The 24,353-nt window shown below is 35.5% G+C and overlaps 1 protein-coding gene across 5 annotated transcripts in view; it reads left to right on the top strand.

The window, feature by feature from the left end:
• The first annotated feature begins 1,408 nt into the window (after window positions 1-1,408).
• pir (pirin) overlaps window positions 1,409-24,353 on the top strand; it is an 81,446-nt gene continuing 58,501 nt past the window's right edge. For 4 of the 5 annotated variants that reach the window (XM_072914826.1, XM_072914825.1, XM_061974626.2 and 1 more), the window contains exons 1-9: window positions 1,409-1,519; window positions 4,198-4,294; window positions 4,370-4,462; window positions 12,466-12,546; window positions 15,067-15,273; window positions 15,449-15,533; window positions 18,195-18,239; window positions 21,492-21,574; window positions 21,860-21,926. In XM_072914826.1, the coding sequence (XP_072770927.1) occupies window positions 4,202-4,294; window positions 4,370-4,462; window positions 12,466-12,546; window positions 15,067-15,273; window positions 15,449-15,533; window positions 18,195-18,239; window positions 21,492-21,574; window positions 21,860-21,926 (754 nt within the window). In that variant the 5' untranslated portion in view covers window positions 1,409-1,519; window positions 4,198-4,201. Of the gene's footprint in view, window positions 1,520-4,197; window positions 4,295-4,369; window positions 4,463-12,465; window positions 12,547-15,066; window positions 15,274-15,448; window positions 15,534-18,194; window positions 18,240-21,491; window positions 21,575-21,859; window positions 21,927-22,005; window positions 22,544-24,353 lie in introns of those variants that run through there. The other variant, XM_061974627.1, reaches the window with a different exon arrangement.

The following is a 24,353-nucleotide window of genomic DNA, read 5'->3' as shown; positions in this document are numbered from 1 at the left end:
ATAAAGTGTATTTATTTACTAAAGTATATAAATATACTTTATATATTAAATATTTTATAATAAAGTGTATTTAATAATTACATTTTATTAAATATACTTTATTTTACACACTTTATTAAATATACTTTAGTAAGTAAAGTATATTTAATAAAGTGTGTGAATTAAATAATTATATTTAATAAAGTATTTATTTAATTCACACACTTTATTAAATATACTTTATTTATTTTACACACTTTATTAAATATGATTTATTTAATTCACACACTTTATTAAATATACTTTATTTTACCACTTTATTAAATATAATGTATTTATTTTACACACTTTATTAAATATAATTTATTTATTCACACACTTTATTAAATATACTTTATTTTACAAACTGTATTAAATATACTTTAATAAATAAAGTGTATTTATTTACTAAAGTATATAAATATACTTTATATATTATATATTTTATAATAAAGTGTATTTAATACATACATTTTATTAAATATACTTTATTTTACACACTTTATTAAATATACTTTAGTAAATAAAGTATATTTAATAAAGTGTGTGAATTAAATAATATATTTAATAAAGTATTTATTTAATTCACACACTTTATTAAATATACTTTATTTATTTTACACACTTTATTAAATATAATTTATTTAATTCATACACTTTATTAAATATACTTTATTTTACCACTTTATTAAATATAATGTATTTATTTTACACACTTTATTAAATATAATTTATTTTACAAACTTTATTAAATATACTTTAATAAATAAAGTGTATTTATTTACTAAAGTATATAAATATACTTTATATATTAAATATTTTATAATAAAGTGTATTTAATAATTACATTTTATTAAATATACTTTATTTTACACACTTTATTAAATATACTTTAGTAAGTAAAGTATATTTAATAAAGTGTGTGAATTAAATAATTGTATTTAATAAAGTATTTATTTAATTCACACACTTTATTAAATATACTTTATTTATTTTACACAATTTATTAAATATAATTTATTTAATTCACACACTTTATTAAATATACTTTATTTTACCACTTTATTAAATATAATGTATTTATTTTACACACTTTATTAAATATAATGTATTTAATTCACACACTTTATTAAATATACTTTATCTTACACACTTATTGATTATACTTTAGATAGGCTCCAGCACCCCCCGCGATTCCAAAAGGAAATGGATGGATGGATTTGATAAAGTGTATAAAATAAATAAAGTATATTTAATAAAGTGTGTGCAGTAAAAAAATGTGCATAATAAGGTGTTTTTTGTATAATGTATATAATATTGATATATGTTGTCAACACGTGACTTTTTGGGGGACTTCCTGTATATTCAGATGAGCCAGTTAGCCACGCCCCCTGAGGAACTTCCGCATTGTGAGCAGGCGCACTAACAAAAACAACAACAACAACTATAAGTTGAAAACATCACAAAACAATCGTCTGGATCCCCCATCTTACACCTAAAGGTAGATAATGTCTATGAAAAACAATAATTGATTTTATATATATATTTATTCGTATGACTTAGAATGTGGCCGCTAGTTACATCCTGGACGTGGTCTTAAATCGCTCGTGATCACAAATAAATATTTTCCTTTAGAGGGGAATCAGTGCTGCTAAATTGTTGCTAAACGTTTAACATTTGTATCAAATACCTTCCAAATGGACTGATCGATTGATTAATAACCGACTGGAAACAGACAGGAGATGTTTACGTGCAGCACAGCGATGACGTCAGCAGCTGGCGACAGATCAGGTGGTTACTAATACTCAGTAGTAACTATTATTATTATTATTATTTATTTTCAATACATTCTCGTTTAGTGGTTCCTTTATTTCAAATAAATGTGTTCTTCTGGTACAAATGAAGCTAAGTTATGACTAACGACGCATAAAAAGCTATCCTTCGAACAAGAAGTAGTTTATCGCTCGCACTGCATTGTGGGTAATGTAGTTTGGCCTAGTTCTGGCAGAAGTCAGTAGGGTGACCATTTCCATGACACCAAAAAGGAGGACATTATGCGCCATATCAATAAATTACTATGGTGTACATAGGACTCTGGTATACTCTTATTTATAGTACAATTTTGAGTGGTTTAAAGATGATGTTTGTGTGGCTGAATAGGAAAAAATATTAAAGTCAAGTGTTTGTTAACAGTATTTGTATTTATTCAATACATTGTGGTGTTCAAAAAGTGACCACTGAGATGAATCTTTTCAAGTGCAGAGTGCCACAAAGCATAACATGTGTGGACTTAAATGTAGTTAACATATATAATTTAAAAAAAATGCCACAAAAATTTTTCCACATCAACATCAAGGCTGCTTGCTGCATATCTGGTTGCGTTATGCAGAATATGGGCCAAACAGTTTGCAGGGAGCACATCTTTTTGGCTCAGTTTCAACTTCTGATACACACTGTTATGTTTGCCACAATTGACACTGGCATTGTCTGCTGCATATGCAGACATGTTTTTCACCTCTAAGCCAGACATCTCAAGTTTTGCCAGCAGCTGGTTTGTTATGGCTTCTGACGTTTCGTTGCTGTCACTATAAAAATCCAACAGGACATGTTGGATGCCTTCATCAAAGTGAAAATACCTTACCACAATGGGAAAACACTTGTTTGTTCCTTTATTTGAGGCGTCGGTTGCCACGGAAAAGGGTAGGTTGTTTTCTTTTATGTAGTCGGTATGTTCCTGTACCGAATGAGCGATGACGTTCTCGCACAATGCCTTGGCTTTTGTTCGGCCACAGGCCATCCCTTTAGCTGTGGGATAGTCACTGAAAATCTCCCGGTCCACTTTCATGCCGCAGTCTAAACTTCTGTAGGACTGGTGATGCTTTACAGCAGTGGTTCTCAACCCTTTTTTCAGTGATGTACCCCCTATGAACATTTTTTTAATTCAAGTACCCCCTAATCAGAGCAAAGCATTTTTGGTTGAAAAAAAGAGATAAAGAAGTAAAATACAGCACTATGTCATCAGTTTCTGATTTATTAAATTGTGTAACAGTGCAAAAATATTGCTCATTTGTAGTGGTCTTTCTTGAACTATTTGGAAAAAAATATATAAAATAACTAAAAACTTGTTGAAAAATAAACAAGTGATTCAATTATAAATAAAGATTTCTACACATAGAAGTAATCATCAACTTAAAGTGCCCTCTTTGGGGATTGTAATAGAGATCCATCTGGATTCAGGAACTTAATTCTAAACATTTCTTCACAAAAAAAGAAATCTTTAACATCAATATTTATGGAACATGTCTACAAAAAATGTAGCTGTCAACACTGAATATTGCATTGTTGCATTTCTTTTCACACTTCTTTTTGACAGACATTTTAGTGAGGGTCAAACCATCATGGCATGGGGGAAACTCTGGCTTTATGGTAATGAATGGAATAGCCTACTTAATTTGATGTTCAGTTTATGAACTTACATTACATGACATACCCCCAGGGTACCATTTGAGAACCACTGCTTTACAGCATGGTACACCTTGCACAGCTCGCAGCAGTTATCTTGTCATCCAGGGGCGACGAAACTTCACGAAAAAATGTCCTCATTGAAGAGGTGACGCACGTTTATTACTTTTATGTTTATCCGTACCCGCATGCCGTTCAATTGCAGCTTTCCCCTGACTACTTACGTCGACATCACATGGACAAAGTGTGCAGAAGCCATGGAATGAGTCTCGACTGCTTTTCGTTATAAATTCGTGCTCTTTTGTCCATTCAGAATTACACGAGGTCTTGCGTTTTGGCATGATGTCAGCAGCACATGGACCCTTGTTTACTTTTTTAACCAATGATAAGCAGATTTGTATCCGACACCGCTCTTAGCCAATCATTTGATACGTTACTGCGTTGGGGGCATTTTTTACGGTCTTTGATTGGCTATTGCGCTGCAGCCCAGCAAAGATGAAAAAACTCCGCTCTTCAAGCCTAGTGCCTCAAAAAGGAGGACAAATACATGTCCGGCTTGATGCTGCGCCGGACGCCGGACAGGGCATAAAAAATCCGGACTGTCCGGCCTAAATCCGGACACCTGGTCACCCTAGAAGTCAGTGTTTTAAAAGCTGTTTTATTCGGAGTGTACTTGTATTTCCTCCACATTGAAGTTTGAAGAGCAATATTTTTCAGCAGCATGAAGGTGAGAAAGGTGGAGAAAGCGGTGGTGAGCGTGGAGCAGTCTGAAGGTGTGGGCGCCCGTGTCCGCAGAAGCATCGGTCGGAAGGAGGTGGGTGGCCTTTTATTCTTTTTAATACTATTTCCATTCTATAATTCACTTCTTCTTCGCAAATGTTTTCTTCAGCTGCAAAACTTGGATCCATTTCTGATGTTGGACGAGTTCCGCGTGAGCAAGCCAGCAGGTTTCCCAGACCACCCTCACCGAGGCTTTGAAACGGTGGGAACTTTACTTCCAAATATTTTAATATTTGACTTCACTTCAAACCATTTCAACTGACGGAAACTTTCTATCGACGACAATTGGCTCCATCTTGAATCACTTCAACTGGCGACCAATGTGCAGAATTTATTCAAACACTAGAATCAAATTTAACATAATAATACAAATTAAAAAAATTAATAGAACAAATAAAAAATGTATGAATAGGAAATAAAGTGTTTCTTAAATGCAATAGCATATATATATATATGTATATATATATATATATCCATCCATTTTCTACCGCTTAATCCCTTCGGGGTCGCGGGGGGCGCTGGAGCCTATCTCAGCTACAATCGGGCGGAAGGCGGGGTGCACCCTGGGCAAGTCGCCACCTCATCACAGGGCCAACACAGATAGACAGACAACATTCACACTCACATTCACACACTAGGGACCATTTAGTGTTGCCAATCAACCTATCCCCAGGTGCATGTCTTTGGAGGTGGGAGGGGCCTATCCCCAGGTGCATGTCTTTGGAGGTAGGAGGGGCCTATCCCCAGGTGCATGTCTTTGGAGGTAGGAGGAAGCCGGAGTACCCGAAGGGAACCCACGCAGTCACGGGGAGAACATGCAAACTCCACACAGAAAGATCCCGAGCCCGGGATTGAACCCACGACTGCTCAGGACCTTCGTATTGTGAGGCAGACGCACTAACCCCTCCTCCACCGTGCTGCCCCATATATATATATATATATAAATATATATATATATATATATATATATATATATATATATATATATACATACATACATACATACATATATGTATGTGTGGGAAAAAAAATCACAAGACTATTTCATCTCTACAGGCCTGTTTCATGAGGGGGGGTTCCCTCAATCATCAGGAGATGATTGAGGGAACCCCCCCTCATGAAACAGGCCTGTAGAGATGAAATAGTCTTGTGATTTTTTTCCCCACACATACATATATTGCGCTCTACTACGGTATCGAGCACTATTTTTTGGATAACCTTATTAAGACATATACATACATACATATATAAATATATATATATATATATATATATATATATATATATATATATATATATATATATATACATACCAGTGTATATATATTTATACGTATATATGTATATATACATGTATATATGTATATATATATATATATATATATATACATGTATATATGTATATAAATATATATGTATATATACATGTATATATGTATGAATATATATATGTATATATACATGTAAATATGTATATAAATATGTATAAATATATATGTATATATATATACATGTATATATGTATATGCTGTATATGTATGTGTGTGTATATATATATATATATATATATATATATGTATGTGTGGGGAAAAAAATCACAAGACTACTTCATCTCTACAGGCCTGTTTCATGAGGGGGTTCCCTCAATCATCAGGAGATTTTAATGGGAGCATTCACATACCATGGTTTATATAGGGCACAGAGTGGGTGGGTACAGGCTGGCGTAGGGGCGTGGTGATTGGCTCATGTGTTACCTAGCAGGTGTTTCCGTCTGTGGCGGCATGCTGTTACAATTTCGCTGCGCTTGTTGAGGGATGACAGGTCTGGGCGGTAAATAATAAACAGTTTCTCTTTCAAGCATAGGTTGCATCTTTTATTACCACTATTGTAAGGTGTGCTGGATGCAAGAATTTGCCATGTTATTGAATATTCAACATTATTGTCTTTGAGGTCCCAAATGTGTTTGCTGAGTTCTGTGGTATTCCGCAGGTTTTGGTTCCTGAAAGAAGCCTTGTGATTGTTCCATCTGGTTTTGAATTCTCCCTCGGTTAATCCTACATATGTGTTGGATGTGTTAATGTCCTTGCGTGTTACCTTAGATTGGTAGACAACTGATGTTTGTAAGCACCCCCCGTTGAGAGGGCAATCAGGTTTCTTTCGACAGTTACAGCCTTTGTTGGTTTTGGAGTCGCTCTGTCCGGGGGCCGACGGCTCATTTGCAATTGTTTTGTTGTGGTTTGAGATGATTTGTCGTATATTGTTCATACAGCTGTAGCTCAATTTAATGTTGTTCTTGTTGAATACTTTTCTTAGGGTGTTGTCTTTGGGAAAGTGTTTGTCAATCAGATTGAGGAATTTGTGTCCAATGTTAGTTGAGACGTTTTTGCTGTATGGGGGGTTGTACCAGATGATGTCGTTTCGTTTTCTGTTCTTTTTTGGCTCGTTTCCTGGCGTGGGTTCATAGGTGAGGGTGAAATTGTATCCGCTTTCATCAAGGGCTTTTTGGTACGGGGGGGTTGCTTGGTCAAATTCAGCTTTGCTAGATGACAGCATCGATAGCCTTTTATTGATTCCGGTAGGTATTCTTTTCGTGGTGGTGGGTGGGTGGTTGCTGTCATGGTGCACGTATTGGAGTGTTGTGTTGGGTTTCGTGAATGGTTGGTAGCTGTTATTTCTCAGGTTGAAAGTGACGTCGAGGAAGTTGACGGTTTGCTTGTTGGCTTCAATCGTGATCCGTAGGCCGTTCTCTTTGAAAATTTGGCATATGCGCTTCTTGGTATTCTCGCTGCTCCTTGGCGAGGCGCGACACACTGCCAGTCCGTCATCACGGTAAATACCAAGGTTCAGATTGAGGCTGGCGAGCTGGGAGAGGAGGAAACTCCCAACGAGTTCACACGTTTCTGCTCCGTCAAAACTTCCCATAGTGACGTCAAATGTTGCATTGTTCTTTTTTTGCCATGGTGTACTGTTGTGGATGAGAATGGAGTTTTTTGCGTGGATGATGATGTTTCTTTCGTTGCCTGTGATTGAGTCGTAGTCTGAGGCGAAGTCTAGTGCTTGAGTCAGTAGGTCTTGCGTGATGGAAGGGTACAATTCTTCGATATCGAAGGAGATAAAGTTGTGCTGTTGTTTGTCTTGGATGTTGTTGAACCATTTGATTACTGCTGCTGTATTTCTCCATTGGTTGAGTGGTGTTTTGTCCTTGATTTTTGTGTTGACTCTGTCCAGGATTATTTTGCTGATTTTTCCTATTTCAGATTTAGTTGGGTTTATTAGTCGGCATGTTGGGTTATTTGCGAAGTTGGGTTTGTGGTCCTTCAATGTGATGAAGGCTTCCTTGTTGGCTGTGGCGTCCACCCTGTCCTCAATGTCTAATATATATATATATATATATATATATATATATATATAAATATATATATATATATACCGTATATGTTTATATATATATATATATATATATATATATATATATATATATATATATATATATATATATATATATATATATATATATATATATATTAGGGCTGCAACTAACGATTAATTTGATAATCGATTAATCTGTCGATTATTACTTCGATTAAACTACATTTCTATCCTTTCCAGTATTTTATTGAAAGAAACAGCAAACTGGCACCATACCTATTTTGATTATTGTTTTTCAGCTGTTTGTACATGTTGCAGTTTATAAATAAAGGTTTAAAATTTCTTTTTTCAAAATAAAAAAAAACACAAAATAAAAAATTGCCTCTGCGCATGCCCATAGCATAGATCCAACGAATCGATGACTAAATTAATCGGCAACTATTTTTATAATCGATTTTAATCGATTTAATCGATTAGTTGTTGCAGCCCTAATATATATATATATATATATATATATATATATATATATATATATATATATATATATATATATATATATATATATATATATATATATATATATTATATATATATATATATATATATATATATATATATATATATATATATATATTTATATATATAAATATATATGTGTATATATAGTATATATAGTAGTGTATATAAAGTATATTTAATCAAGTGTGAATTAAATAAATTATATATATATATTTATATATATATATATATGTGTGTGTGTGTATATGTATATATGCTATTAATTAAAAAACATTCTGTAATACTTAGTTGTAATACACTTTCCCACCACTTGTGGCAGTCATGGCAATATCAAACAAACAGAAGAAGTCTGAAGCTAAAGAGAAGATTCTTTAGCGCAAAAAATATGATTAAAGTGACGAAGCTGTATGTTCATTAGCATTTTAATTTTATTGACAGTTAAGTTAAGAAACATATCATTATTAATTCGTTTAGTGTATTTTAGCACACCATAAATGTATTTTTCGTCAGTTTTTTATGAGTCCATTCTTTTGCAGTATATTTGGTTAGTACTTCTTTTCCTAATCAGCCTGACCTAAGCCTAAAGGTGTATCTGTTAAATAAATAATAATGGTATTCTGTAAGTAGGATAGATATAATTATTGATCAAGAATAAAATGACTAATTCAATTTCAGTGTTAATATTTCAGTGGGCCCCGTGCCCCTGTGTAGTGGAAAAGTTGAGAGTGAAGAAAGTCGAAAAAGTAATTGAATCATGTTTTAAGAAAAAAGTTATTTTTAACAATAATAAATTAGAAAATGTCAAGAAAACAAGAAGAATTCTTCCTGAAGTTGTCTTGTTGACGTCCAAGCACCTGAAAAGTAGCGTGCTGGTTACTTGGAAGGATGACGGCGTTGTACAGTACGTTAAAGTCATGGCGTGGGAAAGGTTTTATTCCTTTATTTCATTGAAGTGACACACATTGTTGTCATAAATATGATGGGAATCTTTGAACACAACACTAAAACATCTTCATCAGCCGACCAGACAACTTGACTGGGCAGATGTCCTCCCAGCATGCATTGCTGCAGGTGTGTTTGCTCACACTCAGATGACTTGAGCGGACATGCAGCTGTGCTGACAGATCACAGGCGGCTCGCAGTCGGGATCCCAGCTTTCCTCCCTCTTATATTCCTGTCCTGACCCTGAACTCACGGCCAACTTGACCACTATGTGGTGCACAAAACAATCACTTACTGTACGACTGAGGCTGCAACACTCCTTGGCCAGGAACACCAGCGAGGAACTTCTTTTAATCCTTATGGAAGACAGGAACACTTATATCTTTCCTTTTTATGCATTCTAAAGCATAAATAAACACTAGCAAAAGTCAGCTAACAATAGATTCAATATAGCCTATAAAGCGTTCTAAAAAACCTCCATCAGGGTTTTATATACACACTGTAAGTATATATGTAGTATCTAGTGACATTCATAATAACATGTAATATATATGTAATGTAGTAACATTCATAATAACGTGTTATATATGTCATGTAGTATTATTCATAATAACATGTGGCATATATGTCATTCATAATAACATGTAATATATGTCAAGTAGTAACATTCATAATAACATGTAATATATGTCAAGTAGTAACATTCATAATAACATGTAATATACATGTCATGTAGTATTATTCATAATAACATGTGATATATATGTCATTCATAATAACATGTAATATATGTCATGTAGTAACATTCATAATAACATGTAATGTATATGTAGTATGTAGTAACATTCATAATAACATGTAATATATGTGAAGTAGTAACATTCATAATAACATGTAATATATATGTCATTTAGTAACATTCATATTAACATGTAATGTATATGTAGTATCTAGTAACATTCATAGTAACATGTAATATATGTCAAGTAGTAACATTCAAAATAACATGTAATAAATATGTCATGTAGTAACATTCATAATAACATGTAATATATATGTCATTTAGTAACATTCATATTAATATGTAATGTATATGTAGTATCTAGTAACATTCATAGTAACATGTAATATATGTCAAGTAGTAACATTCAAAATAACATGTAATAAATATGTCATGTAGTAACATTCATAATAACATGTAATATATATGTCATGTAGTATTATTCATAATAACATGTGATATATATGTCATTCATAATAACATGTAATATACATGTCATGTAGTAACATTCATAATAACATGTAATGTATACGTAGTATCTAGTAACATTCATAATAACATGTAATATATGTCAAGTAGTAACATTCATAATAACATGTAATATATATATGTCATGTAGTAACATTCATAATAACATGTAATATATGTCAAGTAGTAACATTCATAATAACATGTAATATACATGTCATGTAGTATTATTCATAATAACATGTGATATATATGTCATTCATAATAACATGTAATATATGTCATGTAGTAGCATTCATAATAACATGTAATGTATGTGTAGTATCTAGTAACATTCATAATAACATGTAATACATGTGAAGTAGTAACATTCATAATAACATGTAATATATATGTCATTTAGTAACATTCATATTAACATGTAATGTATATGTAGTATCTAGTAACATTCATAGTAACATGTAATATATGTCAAGTAGTAACATTCATAACAACATGTAATATATATGTCATCTAGTAACATTCATATTAACATGTAATGTATATGTAGTATCTAGTAACATTCATAATAACATGTAATATATATGTCATGTAGTAACATCCATAATAACATGTAATATGTATGTCAAGTAGTAACATTCATAATAAAATGTAATATATACATATTTTGATCATATTAAGCATAGAAACACATCACAACGTTCACTTTTCCTTGAACAACAACAAGACTGCTAATCATGGCAGAGACAACAAAGACTACTTTGGGACAAATGATGATCCAGAATCTTCTATTTTTGAGCCTGAATATAAGGAGGATGATCTACAAGTTTTAGAAGCTGTGTGCTAAACAGATGCAGCTTTAGTCAAACACTAAGCATCATGTAGCAGTATTGCTAAGTGCTAAACAAGATATACAAACTATAATAAAACAATCACTTACTGTACAAGATCTGCTCTTACTGGGATGTTTATATCTTCCCATGTACACAAACAATTCATCATAATCCTCGCAAAAGGTTTAAACAAAAAAGTATTTTCGTGTCTTTCTGGGCACCTCCGGGTCTTAGTTGGATGTCAAAGTTGACCAACTTGTGGGTTTATGTCAACAACCTTCTACTATCCAGGTGAGAGACATGATTTATCATCTACAATTAACTTTCATCAACTCAGAGGCCATGCAGCAGCTCAATATGTCAATATAGCAGCATAAGCTAGTTAGCACTAAAAGTAGTTCCTCTGTGTTAGCACTCATAATAACAATATGACTAATACTTGTTAATATTCACATGTAAATGGAGTATTGTTGGTGTTTTTTGGGTGTAATAGTGTACTCCTATTAGCTGCATTGTTAGCCACTTCTTACTTGCCGTATTTTACAATTTAGAATGCATAATGATTGTGAATGATAAGCTAAATTTCCCCCAAAAAGTGCAGTTCCCCTTTTAGTTTGGTACTCTTTTAAATGTATGTGCAAAGTTGTGTGTACACGTTTTGATAACCTAGATAGTCATTTATTGTTGTGTTGCAGTGTGACCACACAATCTTTGTGTTGTGTGGAGAGCACAGATTGTACATTAGAATCCCGGACGAGCCCCCAAATTGTTGCGTCTGGCCAGTATTCCCTCACAGGGAATTAAAGTTACTGGTCAATCCCAAGTTCTTTCAGATGACATATATGCAGAGTAAGAAGGACCAGCAAGACAGAATAGGAATATTATCAAGTTTTACTAAAGCTTCAGGAGACCAGCCCACACCAATACATTCATATCGGCTTCTCGAATTGGTCTAACATTCAAATGGAAGAGCCAACTTCTTGCATACAAAGAAAACCCCCACCTGTCCAGAAAGGAATACAGCCTCATTGTTCTACTGCAGATAAGATATATGGGAGTACTCCAACTCTTACAGTGCAAGCCTTCGAGGTAACACACACAGTTTACTTGCGGACATAAAATGAACAAATAGAAAGAGTACAAATGGAATGATTTAAACATGACTATGAATAAAGAAAGAACTCTTAAACATAAATGCATTCTCCACAGTTGTTATGACAACCGTAAAATATGTGAAATATGAGGAAGTGTTTGCGTGGACGTTGTACATCATGTTGTTCCTCACACCCGCAGGTGACTTACGTGTTGGAGGGGGTCCTGGCCCACGAGGACTTCTGTGGACACTCAGGGAGACTCCAGGCAGGAGATCTGCAAGTACGGAAAATTAGCAAACGATTTGAATCCGACAATAATCTGGCAGAGCGAAGACAGGAAACAGTGTGCAGATGAAACTGTATTTAATATAGGAGGGAAAAAAAGAGTGCAGCTGGGAGTGCACAAGAAGCACAGGGGGAACCTGTTCAATGGCCAGCAGCCACCAAACACATAGGAGAAACTGTGTTTTAGCTTGCAGCTGAACCTAAACAGACTTGATTGGTAAAGGAGAACGGGTGTGCTGGCTTTCAAAGTAAAGGTGCTGTCTGGATACAATTATTTTGGTACTGGTGCCTGTACCAAAATAAATTTTGATACTTGTAAAATACTTCAAAAATGTCATTATTTGAATTATTTGAACAGAACATCTTGTAAAAATATGTTTCTTTTTTGCAATTAATAAGAATTTTGTCATGAAATGAGTCATGAAATAAGCCAAAATTTATTTAGATACTTGTAAAATACTTCAAAAATGTCATCATTTGAACAGAACATCGTGTAAAAATGAAGTATCATTCAATCAATAACATCAATAACACTGTCATTGATGCTCCCAAATCTGCTGGTTTTGATGCTTCTTTTGAATTCTGTGAAAATTGTCTCCATTTTTTCACTGACAAAATTGTGTCAACTAGAGCCAGTCTATCTCAGCCTTCATATGACCCTTCTGTTCCTCTGCATTTCTCTTCTGTTCTCCATCAGTTTGAGCCGGTGTCCTTTTCTTTTTTAAGTGACACAGTTAGTCATATGAAGCCCTCTGGTTCTCCTGCAGATGCCCTCCCACCTCGCCTGTTTAAGGAGGTACTTGCTACTATTGGATCAAGTGTCCTTAACATTATCAATAGTAGCCTCTCTTCTGGAATAGTTCCAGTAGAGTTTAAACATGCAGTGGTACGACCTCTGCTTAAAAAACCCAGCCTCGACCCCTCTCTCCTCTCTAACTTCAGACCTATCTCTAATCTTCCATACATTTCCAAAATATTAGAGAAGGTTGTCTACAGTCAGTTGCTGCCCTTCTTAGAGGATAATGGTATCACTGAGCTGTTCCAGTCCGGTTTTAAAGCCCTCCACAGCACAGAGTCAGCGCTTCTAAAAGTTTTTAACGATATCCTCCTGTCCACTGATTCTGGTAAATATGTTGTCCTGGTGCTTTTAGATCTGTCTGCTGCGTTCCACACCGTCGACCACGCCACCTTAATCACTCGTCTTGAGAACTGTGTGGGCATTAAGGGCGCCGCCCTCAACTGGTTCCGGTCGTACCTAACCGACAGGAGTTTTTGTGTAAAAGTAGACAGTTTTATGTCGTCCACAGCTCCTTTACCACATGGGGTCCCCCAGGGCTCAATCCTTGCCCCAATTTTATTTGCGCTTTACCTTCTCCCCCTTGGTTCTATTTTTAGGAAGTACAGTATTGCATTTCATTTTTATGCCGATGATTGCCAGATTTATTTTCCCATGGCACAAAATAACACGGTTCAACGTCTTATTGACTGCCTGCACGACATCAAAGTCTGGCTTTCAGCTAACTTCCTGAGCCTAAATGAAGATAAAACAGAAGTTATGTTGTTCGGTCCAAGTCGCTCTCCCTCCCCCAACGTTGACCTCGGCACTCTGACCCCGTATCTCAGCGACTCTGTCACAAACCTGGGGGTAAAGTTTGACTCAGATTTTAAATTCGAAAAACAAATCAGCAGCGTCGTTCAAAAAAGCTTTTATCAATTACGCCAAATAGCGAAAGTGAAACCGCTTCTATCAAGACATGATCTTGAGAAATTAATCCACGCTTTTATCTCGACTCGTCTTGATTATTGTAATGCCCTGTATGTTGGCATTAGCCAGGCCTCCCTCGCCCGCCTGCAGCTCGTGCAGAACTCTGCTGCTCGTCTGCTAACACAGACCCGCAGACGTGAGCACATCACCCCTATTTTAGCGTCCCTTCACTGGCTCCCTGTGCGTTACCGAATACATTTTAAACTCCTTTTATTTGTTTTTAAATGTCTAAACAACCTCGCGCCAACCTATCTCTCCGACCTCCTTCAGCCTTACTGCCCCACCCGATCCTTAAGATCAGCCGATCAGCTGCTGTTGACGGTCCCTGACACAAGGCTGAAGCTTAGAGGTGACAGAGCTTTCGCCGTTGCTGCTCCCAAGCTCTGGAACGACCTACCCCTGAGTGTTAGACAAGCCTCCTCTCTTCCTGTTTTTAAATCTCTCTTAAAAACATACTTTTATTCCATGGCTTTTAACACTGAGTGATATCCATCCTGCAATGGCGCCCCATAATACACCTGCTGTGATCCTGTTTTTATGTTTTTATTTATTCTATTTTAATTATTTATTTTTTATTGTGTTCTGTTTGTGTTGTGTTGTGTTTGCTCGGTACTCGTTTTATCTTTTAACCTGTCCATTGTACAGCACTTTGGCTACCCCTATGGTAAATTTTAAATGTGCTTTATAAATAAAGTTGATTTGATTTGATTTGAATGATGTTCTTGTTCATGTGTCGGTGTTTGTCCACAGTGGATGACTGCGGGGCGGGGAGTGGTCCATGCAGAAATGTGCGCCTCTGAGGAGACCTTGGCGGGTTTGCAGCTGTGGGTCAACTTGTCCAAGCGAGACAAGATGGTGGAACCTGCCTACCAGGAGCTGCTGGCCTCACACATCCCCAAACCCTCCCAGGGAGGAGTCACGGTGGCCGTCATCTCTGGAGAAGCCCTTGGAGTTAAGGTGTGTGTGTGTGTGTGTGTGTGTGTGTGTGTGTGTGTGTGTGTGTGTGTGTGTGTGTGTGTGTGTGTGTGTGTGTGTGTGTGTGTGTGTGTGTGTGTGTGTGTGTGTGTGTGTGTGTGTGTGTGTGTGTGTGTGTGTGTGTGTGTGTGTATTGATTTTTGTGGTTGCTTTATAGTCTCCGATCTTCACCAGGACCCCGACCATGTACCTGGACTTTGTGCTGCAGGCAGGAGCCCAGCACCAGCAGCCAGTCCCTGCAGGTGAGTGAGCAGAGGCTCCATTCCTAAACACCTGGAAATATACCTGCACGGTAGATCCATTACTTGGTGCTTTTATTTTGAAAAAAAATATCGATAAGCTACGCGGTGGAAGCAAGTAAGTAGTAAGTACACAGGAAAACACATGTACTTACTACTAGAACCGTACACCTGCACCTGCCTGCAGCTAGTTGTACTCAATCTAATCAACAGAATCCTAGTTCTACCCAGTAGTAGTAGAAAGTACACAAGAACACATGCTTACTTACTAATTATACCCAGTAAAAGTAGTGTGTACACAGGACCACATGTGTGCTTAGTATTTCTACCCAGTATTTACTACTCCTTACGTACTACTTCTACCTGGTAGGAGCAGTGACTACAGGAAATGCTTTGAGGTAAATAACTAGTAAGTACACTGGAGCATGTGTACTTACTACAACCATAAACCTGCACCTGCCTGCAGCTAGTTGTACTCAATCTAATCAACAGAATCCTAGTTCTACCCAGTAGTAGTAGAAAGTACACAGGAACACATGCTTACTTACTAATTATACCCAGTAAAAGTAGTGTGTACACAGGACCACAAGTGTACTTAGTATTTCTGCCCAGTATTTACTACTCCTTACGTACTACTTCTACCTGGTAGGAGCAGTGACTACAGGAAATACTTTGAGGTAAATAAGTAGTAAGTACACGGGCACATGTGTACTTACTACTAGAACCATACACCTGCACCAGCCTGCAGCTAGTTGTACTTAATCTAATCAACAGAATCCTAGTTCTACCCAGTAGTAGTAGAAAGTACACAGGAACACATGCTTACTTACTAATTATACCCAGTAAAAGTTGTGTGTACACAGGACCACATGTGTGCTTAGTATTTTTACCCAGTATTTACTACTCCTTACGTACTACTTCTACCTGGTAGGAGCAGTGACTACAGGAAATACTTTGAGGTAAATAACTAGTAAGTACACTGGAGCATGTGTACTTACTACTACAACCATAAACCTGCACCTGCCTGCAGCTAGTTGTACTCAATCTATTCAACAGCCTCCTACTTCTACCCAGTAGTAGTAGAAAGTACACAGGAACACATGCTTACTTACTAATTATACCCAGTAAAGGTGGTGGGTACACAGGACCACATGTGTACTTAGTATTTCTACCCAGTAATTCCTTACTTACTTACTAAATACTTTGAGGTAAGTAAGTAGTACGTTCACAGGAACACATGTGTATTGACTACTTCTATTGTGTAGAAGTATAGTAAGTACACAGGAACACATGTGTACTTGATACAGTACTTACACCCAGTAAAAGGAGTAAGTAAATAAGAACACATGTGTACTTACAAATTCTACACAGTAGGAGTAATAAGTGCAAAAGAACATATGTGTACTTACTACTTCTTCTTTGTAGAAGCAGTAAGTACACAGGAAAACGTCTGTACTAACTACTTCTACCCATTATTTACTTCTTCTTTCTTGTTACTTCTACCCGGTAGAAGGAGTACGTTCACAGGAACACACGCGTATTGACTACCTATACTGTGTAGAATTATAGTAAGAACACAGGAACACACATGTACTTACTACTTCTACCCAGTACAAGTAGAAAGTGCACAGAAAGGCATTTGTACTTACTACTTGTACCGGGTAGAAGTAGTAAGTGCACAGGAAGACATGTGTACTTAATACTTGTATTGGGTACAAATAGTTAGTACACAGGAACATATGTGTACTTAGTACTTTTCCTTTGTAGAAGTAGTAAGTGGACATGAACTGTGGAGAATGCATATATATGTTTAAGAGTTATTTCTTTATTCATAGTCATGTTTGAATCATCTAGTGTTTTTCCATTTGTACTCTTTCTATTTCTTCATTTTATGTCTGCAAGTAAACTGTGTGTTACCTTGAAGACTTGGAATGTAGGAGTTGGAGTACTCCCTTATATCATATCTGTAGTAGAACAATGAGCCTGTATTCCTTTCTGGAGAGGGTGGGGGCTGTTTGCGGATTCAAGAAGTAGTCTCTTTACGTTTGAATGCCAGATCAACTAGAGCAGCCGATGCGATTGTATTAATTAAGTTGGTCTCCCAAAGCTTTGGCATAAACTAGAAAATATTCCAATTCTGTCTTGATGGTCCTTCTTACTCAGCATATATGTCATCGAAAGAACTTGGGATTGACCAGTAACTTAGATTCCCTTGGAGGAAGAACTGGTCTGACGCAACAGAATACATGTGTACTTACTACTTCTCCTTTGTAAAAGTAGTAAGTGGACAGGAATACATGTGTACTTACTACTTCTACAGGACAGGAGTACATGTGTGCTTACTACTTCTACAGGACAGGAATACATGTGTACTTACTACTTCTACAGGACAGGAATACATGTGTACTTACTACTTCTACAGGACAGGAGTACATGTGTACTTACTACTTCTACAGGACAGGAGTACATATGTACTTACTACTTCTACAGGACAGGAGTACATGTGGAGGGTAGAGTGAGTGTTGATGTGATACAGCAGCATAGGTCAGGAGTGATTATCATGTGACAAATGTACAGTTTATATTGATTGAGTATTTGCTGATGTTGTATGCAGAATAATAATCATAACTTTAGATATAAATAATGACTGATTGTGTGTCACAGGATGGACCGCCTTCATTTACACTTTATCAGGATCACTTCATGTTGGTGAGTTCACTTGGCAAACACTTTCACAGTCAACATGGATTTATTGCACTTATGAAGAATAATGTTCATGAGTATTTTCCTGTGATTATTGCAGTACAATATGAAGTTATGAAGAATAATGTTCATAAGTATTTTTCTGTGATGTACGTGATGAATGGGTGATGATTTGTTTGATATTAACACTCAATAACACACAATAACACTCCCCTTCTCTCTTCACATGTTTGTAACAAGCTGAACATTTCACTGAATTGATCAAATCTTGGACTAAAAGCTAATAATAAAACAACAAGAACCAAACTTTACTCTTCAGGCTGAGTGGCTTTGAGGTCCAGGTTCTTATTTTGTACATGACGAAGCTGCAAATCAGGACAAGTTTAAAACAACCCCACTGAAACTTTGAAGCTTAAATTGAAAAGTTTCAGTTATCAGAAACTGAAAGAAAAAGTAAACATTGTTTTATTTCCCTCCCTTCACTTCCTGTAAAGATTGGACTCCCACAGATTGTTGACATTGACTAAAAACATGCTGCAGTGTTGTTGCAGCTGGACGCAAAGAACAGCTTCCTGCTCAGTGAGAGGAAATTCTTCTTACACCAAATCTGCTTCTTAGTTCCAAAAAGGAGGTCATCTCCTCGCACAAAATGTTTGATTAGTGACCAACAAAGCAAGTAAAGTTGCTCTCAGATGTTCTGATGACAAAACACATTTCAGTTCAGAGAGTTGGACACGCCCACTTCACTCTGTGTACTGTAGTTAGATGATTGGTTCAGAGAGTTGGACACGCCCACTTCACTCTGTGTACTGCAGTGGTTCTCAAACTTTTTTTGTCATCCCCCACTTTGGACAAGGGGGAGTTTTCAAGCCCCACCTGCCCCCATCGCCCCAACAGAGCGCTAATGCCAAGCTTTAACATTTTCAAATTTATTGAGCATCAAGTTGTATACATTCAAACTCAATAACATAAAATAACATCAAGTTCAATAATAAATAAAATAAGTGTGCAGCTGTGGTATAACTTGCATCAAGTTCAATAATAAATAAAATAACTTCCATCAAGTTCAATAATAAATAAAACAAAAGTGTCATAACTTGCATCAAGTTCAATAATAAATCAAAAAAGTGTTATAACTTGCATCACGTTCAATAATAAATCAAAAAAAGTGTTATACCTTGCATCAAGTTCAATAATAAATCAAAAAAAGTGTTATAACTTGCATCAAGTTCAATAATAAATAAATAAAAAGTGTTATAACTTGCATCAAGTTCAATAATAAATCAAAAAAGTGTTATAACTTGCATCAAGTTCAATAATAAAAAAAAAAAAAGTGTTATAACTTGCATCAAGTTCAATAATAAATCAAATAAAAGTGTTATAACTTGCATCAAGTTCAATAATAAATCAAATAAAAGTGTTATAACTTGCATCAAGTTCAATAATAAATCAAAAAAAGTGTTATAACTTGCATCAAGTTCAATAATAAATCAAACAAAAGTGTTATAACTTGCATCAATTAAATAATAAATCAAAAAAAGTGTTATAACTTGCATCACGTTCAATAATAAATCAAAAAAAGTGTTATAACTTGCATCACGTTCAATAATAAATCAAATAACTTGCATCAAGTTCAATAATAAATCAAAAAAAGTGTTATAACTTGCATCAAGTTCAATAATAAAAAATCAAAAAAAGTGTTATAACTTGCATCAAGTTCAATAATAAATCAAATAAAAGTGCCACTTTGCAATCTTTGCACAAAAAAAAAGGAGGAGCTATGCATTTGGCAAGACAGGGCAAGTGACAGCACTTTTCCCCGGGAGAGCCACCTTGCTTCATTGTGAAACAGCACGGCTGTATGATCAATTCCCATTTCCTCACACAGTGCAGAGAACAGTCGCACTTTCAGTGGTCGTGTTTTGATCAAATTTACCGCGCTCACAACATCTGTTAAAACCTCATTGAGTTCGGGGCTGAGCTGCCTTGACGCGAGTGCTTCCCGGTGAATGACACAGTGTGTGCCCGTCACATTTTTGTTTCTCTGCAGGCGCTGGCTCTGGCTCGACGACCTTTGAGGTGCGAGTCACAAATGTATATATTTGTGTAATTGTGATCCACACATTAGCCTGCTACCCATCCGCGCGAAAGTTTGTTCCGCTTAGCCCCGCCCCCATTAGTTACTGTTGCTATGTCTGTCATACTTTCGCTCCTACCAAGAAATTTAAAGCCTACAGTAAAAATAAGTACCGGTAATTTCCATTTATTTATATAGCGGATTTCACAGACAGAATCACAAAGTGATTTACAGTGTGTATAGAAAATGAAAGCATAGTAAAAAAAAAAATCTAAGAATATAATGATAATAAAAAAAATTTAAAGTGAAATTTCCTCCCGTTCCTCGCGCCCCACCTGTCATGTCTCTATTCCCCACCAGTGGGGCGCGCCCCACACTTTGAGAAACGCTGCTGTACTGTAATGAGATGATTGGTTCAGAGAGTTGGACACGCCCACTTCACTCTGTGTACTGTAATGAGATGATTGGTTCAGAGAGTTGGACACGCCCACTTCACTCTGTGTACTGTAATGAGATGATTGGTTCAGAGAGTTGGACACGCCCACTTCACTCTGTGTACTGTAATGAGATGATTGGTTCAGAGAGTTGGACACGCCCACTTCACTCTGTGTACTGTAATGAGATGATTGGTTCAGAGAGTTGGACACGCCCACTTCACTCTGTGTACTGTAATGAGATGATTGGTTCAGAGAGTTGGACACGCCCACTTCACTCTGTGTACTGTAATGAGATGATTGGTTCAGAGAGTTGGACACGCCCACTTCACTCTGTGTACTGTAATGAGATGATTGGTTCAGAGAGTTGGACACGCCCACTTCACTCTGTGTACTGTAATGAGATGATTGGTTCAGAGAGTTGGACACGCCCACTTCACTCTGCGTACTGTAGTTAGATGATTGGTTCAGAGAGTTGGACACGCCCACTTCACTCTGTGTACTGTAATGAGATGATTGGTTCAGAGAGTTGGACACGCCCACTTCACTCTGTGTACTGTAGTTAGATGATTGGTTCAGAGAGTAGGACACGCCCACTTCACTCTGTGTACTGTAATGAGATGATTGGTTCAGAGAGTTGGACACGCCCACTTCACTCTGTGTACTGTAGTTAGATGATTGGTTCAGAGAGTTGGACACGCCCACTTCACTCTGTGTACTGTAATGAGATGATTGGTTTCTTTGCAGGCCCAGTTGAGTCGCAGCAGGAAGTAGAAGCTCATCACACACTTTTGTTTGGAGATGGAGATTGTGTCATGTTACACAACAAGGTGAAAATACATACATATTTACATATATATATATATATATGTTTACTTGTGTGTGTGATATCATGTGCGATACAAGCAGTCCTGCAGAGTGTTTACTTGTGTGTGATATCATGTGCGATGCAAGCAGTCCTGCAGTGTGTTTACTTGTGTGTGATATCATGTGCGATACAAGCAGTCCTGCAGAGTGTTTACTTGTGTGTGATATCATGTGCGATACAAGCAGTCCTGCAGAGTGCATCTCTCCAGGTCAGAGAGTTAGTTTACTGACTTGTCTTTTCTCCTCAGGGGTCTGAGGTGTCACGGTTTGTTCTGGTGGCAGGAGAACCCATAGGAGAACCGGTGGTCCAGCACGGTGAGTCCTGACATCTTCTTGTGAGACCAGTGGTGACATCATCTTAGTGGATCATGTCAAGTGTGTGTTTGCACTTCAGGGCCGTTTGTGATGAGCTCGCAGGAAGAGATCCTGCAGGCTGTGAGAGATTACACAACTTATTCTAACGGCTTCCAACGTGCTCTCAAGTGGACATCTAGCATCTCACACTCCTCATAGCACACCCATGCGATATCAGGACTCATGTTTTATTTTATGAATTCAACAATAACTGTCTCTTAGAAGTATCATTATCACTGGAGGATGAGAACCAGCTAAACATGCCACACTACACACCATAGTAGGACATGCTAAGTGCTAAACTAGTGCGGACACAAATATCGACAGTAATGATACCAAATATAGTATCAGTGTATGGTCGATGTTTTTTATTTTCACAAAATCGTTTTGGGTATTGGGTCAATACCCAAAATTCGTAGTATCCCCCAAAACGTATGTTAAGTATCAAACAAGTGCTCATCACATTTGAACAGAAGCGTGGATAAACATGTTAAAACAGGAAGTAAACAAATATAAATATGTTAAAACAGGAAGTAGACAAATATAAACATGCTAAAACAGGAAGTACACACATATTAACATGTTAAAACAGAAAGTATACAAATATAAACATGTTGAAACAGGAAGTAAACAAATATAAATATGTTAAAACAGGAAGTAGACAAATATAAACATGTTAAAACAGGAAGTAAACAAATATAAATATGTTAAAACAGGAAGTAGACAAATATAAACATGTTAAAACAGAAAGTATACAAATATAAACATGTTGAAACAGGAAGTAAACAAATATAAATATGTTAAAACAGGAAGTAGACAAATATAAACATGTTAAAACAGGAAGTAAACAAATATAAATATGTTAAAACAGGAAGTAGACAAATATAAACATGTTAAAACAGGAAGTAGACACATATAATCATGTTAAAACAGGAAGTAAACACATATTAGCATGTTAAAACAGGAAGTAGACAAATATAAATATGTTAAAACAGGAAGTAAACACATATTAACATGTTAAAACAGGAAGTAGACAAATATAAATATGTTAAAACAGGAAGTGAACACATATTAACATGTTAAAACAACAAGTAGACACATATAAACATGTTGAAAGAGGAAGTAGACAAATATAAACATGTTAAAACAGGAAGTAGACAAATATAAACATGTTAAAACAGGAAGTAGACAAATATAAACATGTTAAAACAGGAAGTAAACACATATTAACATGTTAAAACAGGAAGTAGACAAATATAAACATGTTAAAACAGGATATGTTAAAACAGGAAGTAAACACATATTAACATGTTAAAACAGGAAGTAGACAAATATAAATGTTAAAACAGGAAGTAAACACATATTAACATGTTAAAACAGGAAGTAGACAAATATAAACATGTTAAAACAGGAAGTAGACAAATATAAATATGTTAAAACAGGAAGTAAACAAATATAAACATGTTAAAACAGGAAGTAGACATATATAAACATGTTAAAACAGGAAGTAAACATATTAACATGTTAAAACAGGAAGTAGACAAATATAAACATGTTATAACAGGAAGTAGACAAATATAAATATGTTAAAACAGGAAGTAAACACATATTAACATGTTAAAACAGGAAGTAGACAAATATAAATATGTTAAAACAGGAAGTGAACACATATTAACATGTTAAAACAACAAGTAGACACATATAAACATGTTGAAAGAGGAAGTAGACAAATATAAACATGTTAAAACAGGAAGTAGACAAATATAAACATGTTAAAACAGGAAGTAGACAAATATAAACATGTTAAAACAGGAAGTAAACACATATTAACATGTTAAAACAGGAAGTAGACAAATATAAACATGTTAAAACAGGATATGTTAAAACAGGAAGTAAACACATATTAACATGTTAAAACAGGAAGTAGACAAATATAAATGTTAAAACAGGAAGTAAACACATATTAACATGTTAAAACAGGAAGTAGACAAATATAAACATGTTAAAACAGGAAGTAGACAAATATAAATATGTTAAAACAGGAAGTAAACAAATATAAACATGTTAAAACAGGAAGTAGACATATATAAACATGTTAAAACAGGAAGTAAACATATTAACATGTTAAAACAGGAAGTAGACAAATATAAACATGTTATAACAGGAAGTAGACAAATATAAATATGTTAAAACAGGAAGTAAACAAATATAAACATGTTAAAACAGGAAGTAGACATATATAAACATGTTAAAACAGGAAGTAAACACATATTAACATGTTAAAACAGGAAGTAGACAAATATAAACATGTTATAACAGGAAGTAGACAAATATAAATATGTTAAAACAGGAAGTAAACACACATATTAACATGTTAAAACAGGAAGT

Source organism: Nerophis lumbriciformis, linkage group LG15, assembly GCF_033978685.3.
Source record: "Nerophis lumbriciformis linkage group LG15, RoL_Nlum_v2.1, whole genome shotgun sequence".
NCBI classification, from domain to species: domain Eukaryota; kingdom Metazoa; phylum Chordata; class Actinopteri; order Syngnathiformes; family Syngnathidae; genus Nerophis; species Nerophis lumbriciformis.
The sequence above is the reverse complement of the archived record's forward strand: the minus strand, read 5'-3'. Positions and strand labels throughout refer to the sequence as shown.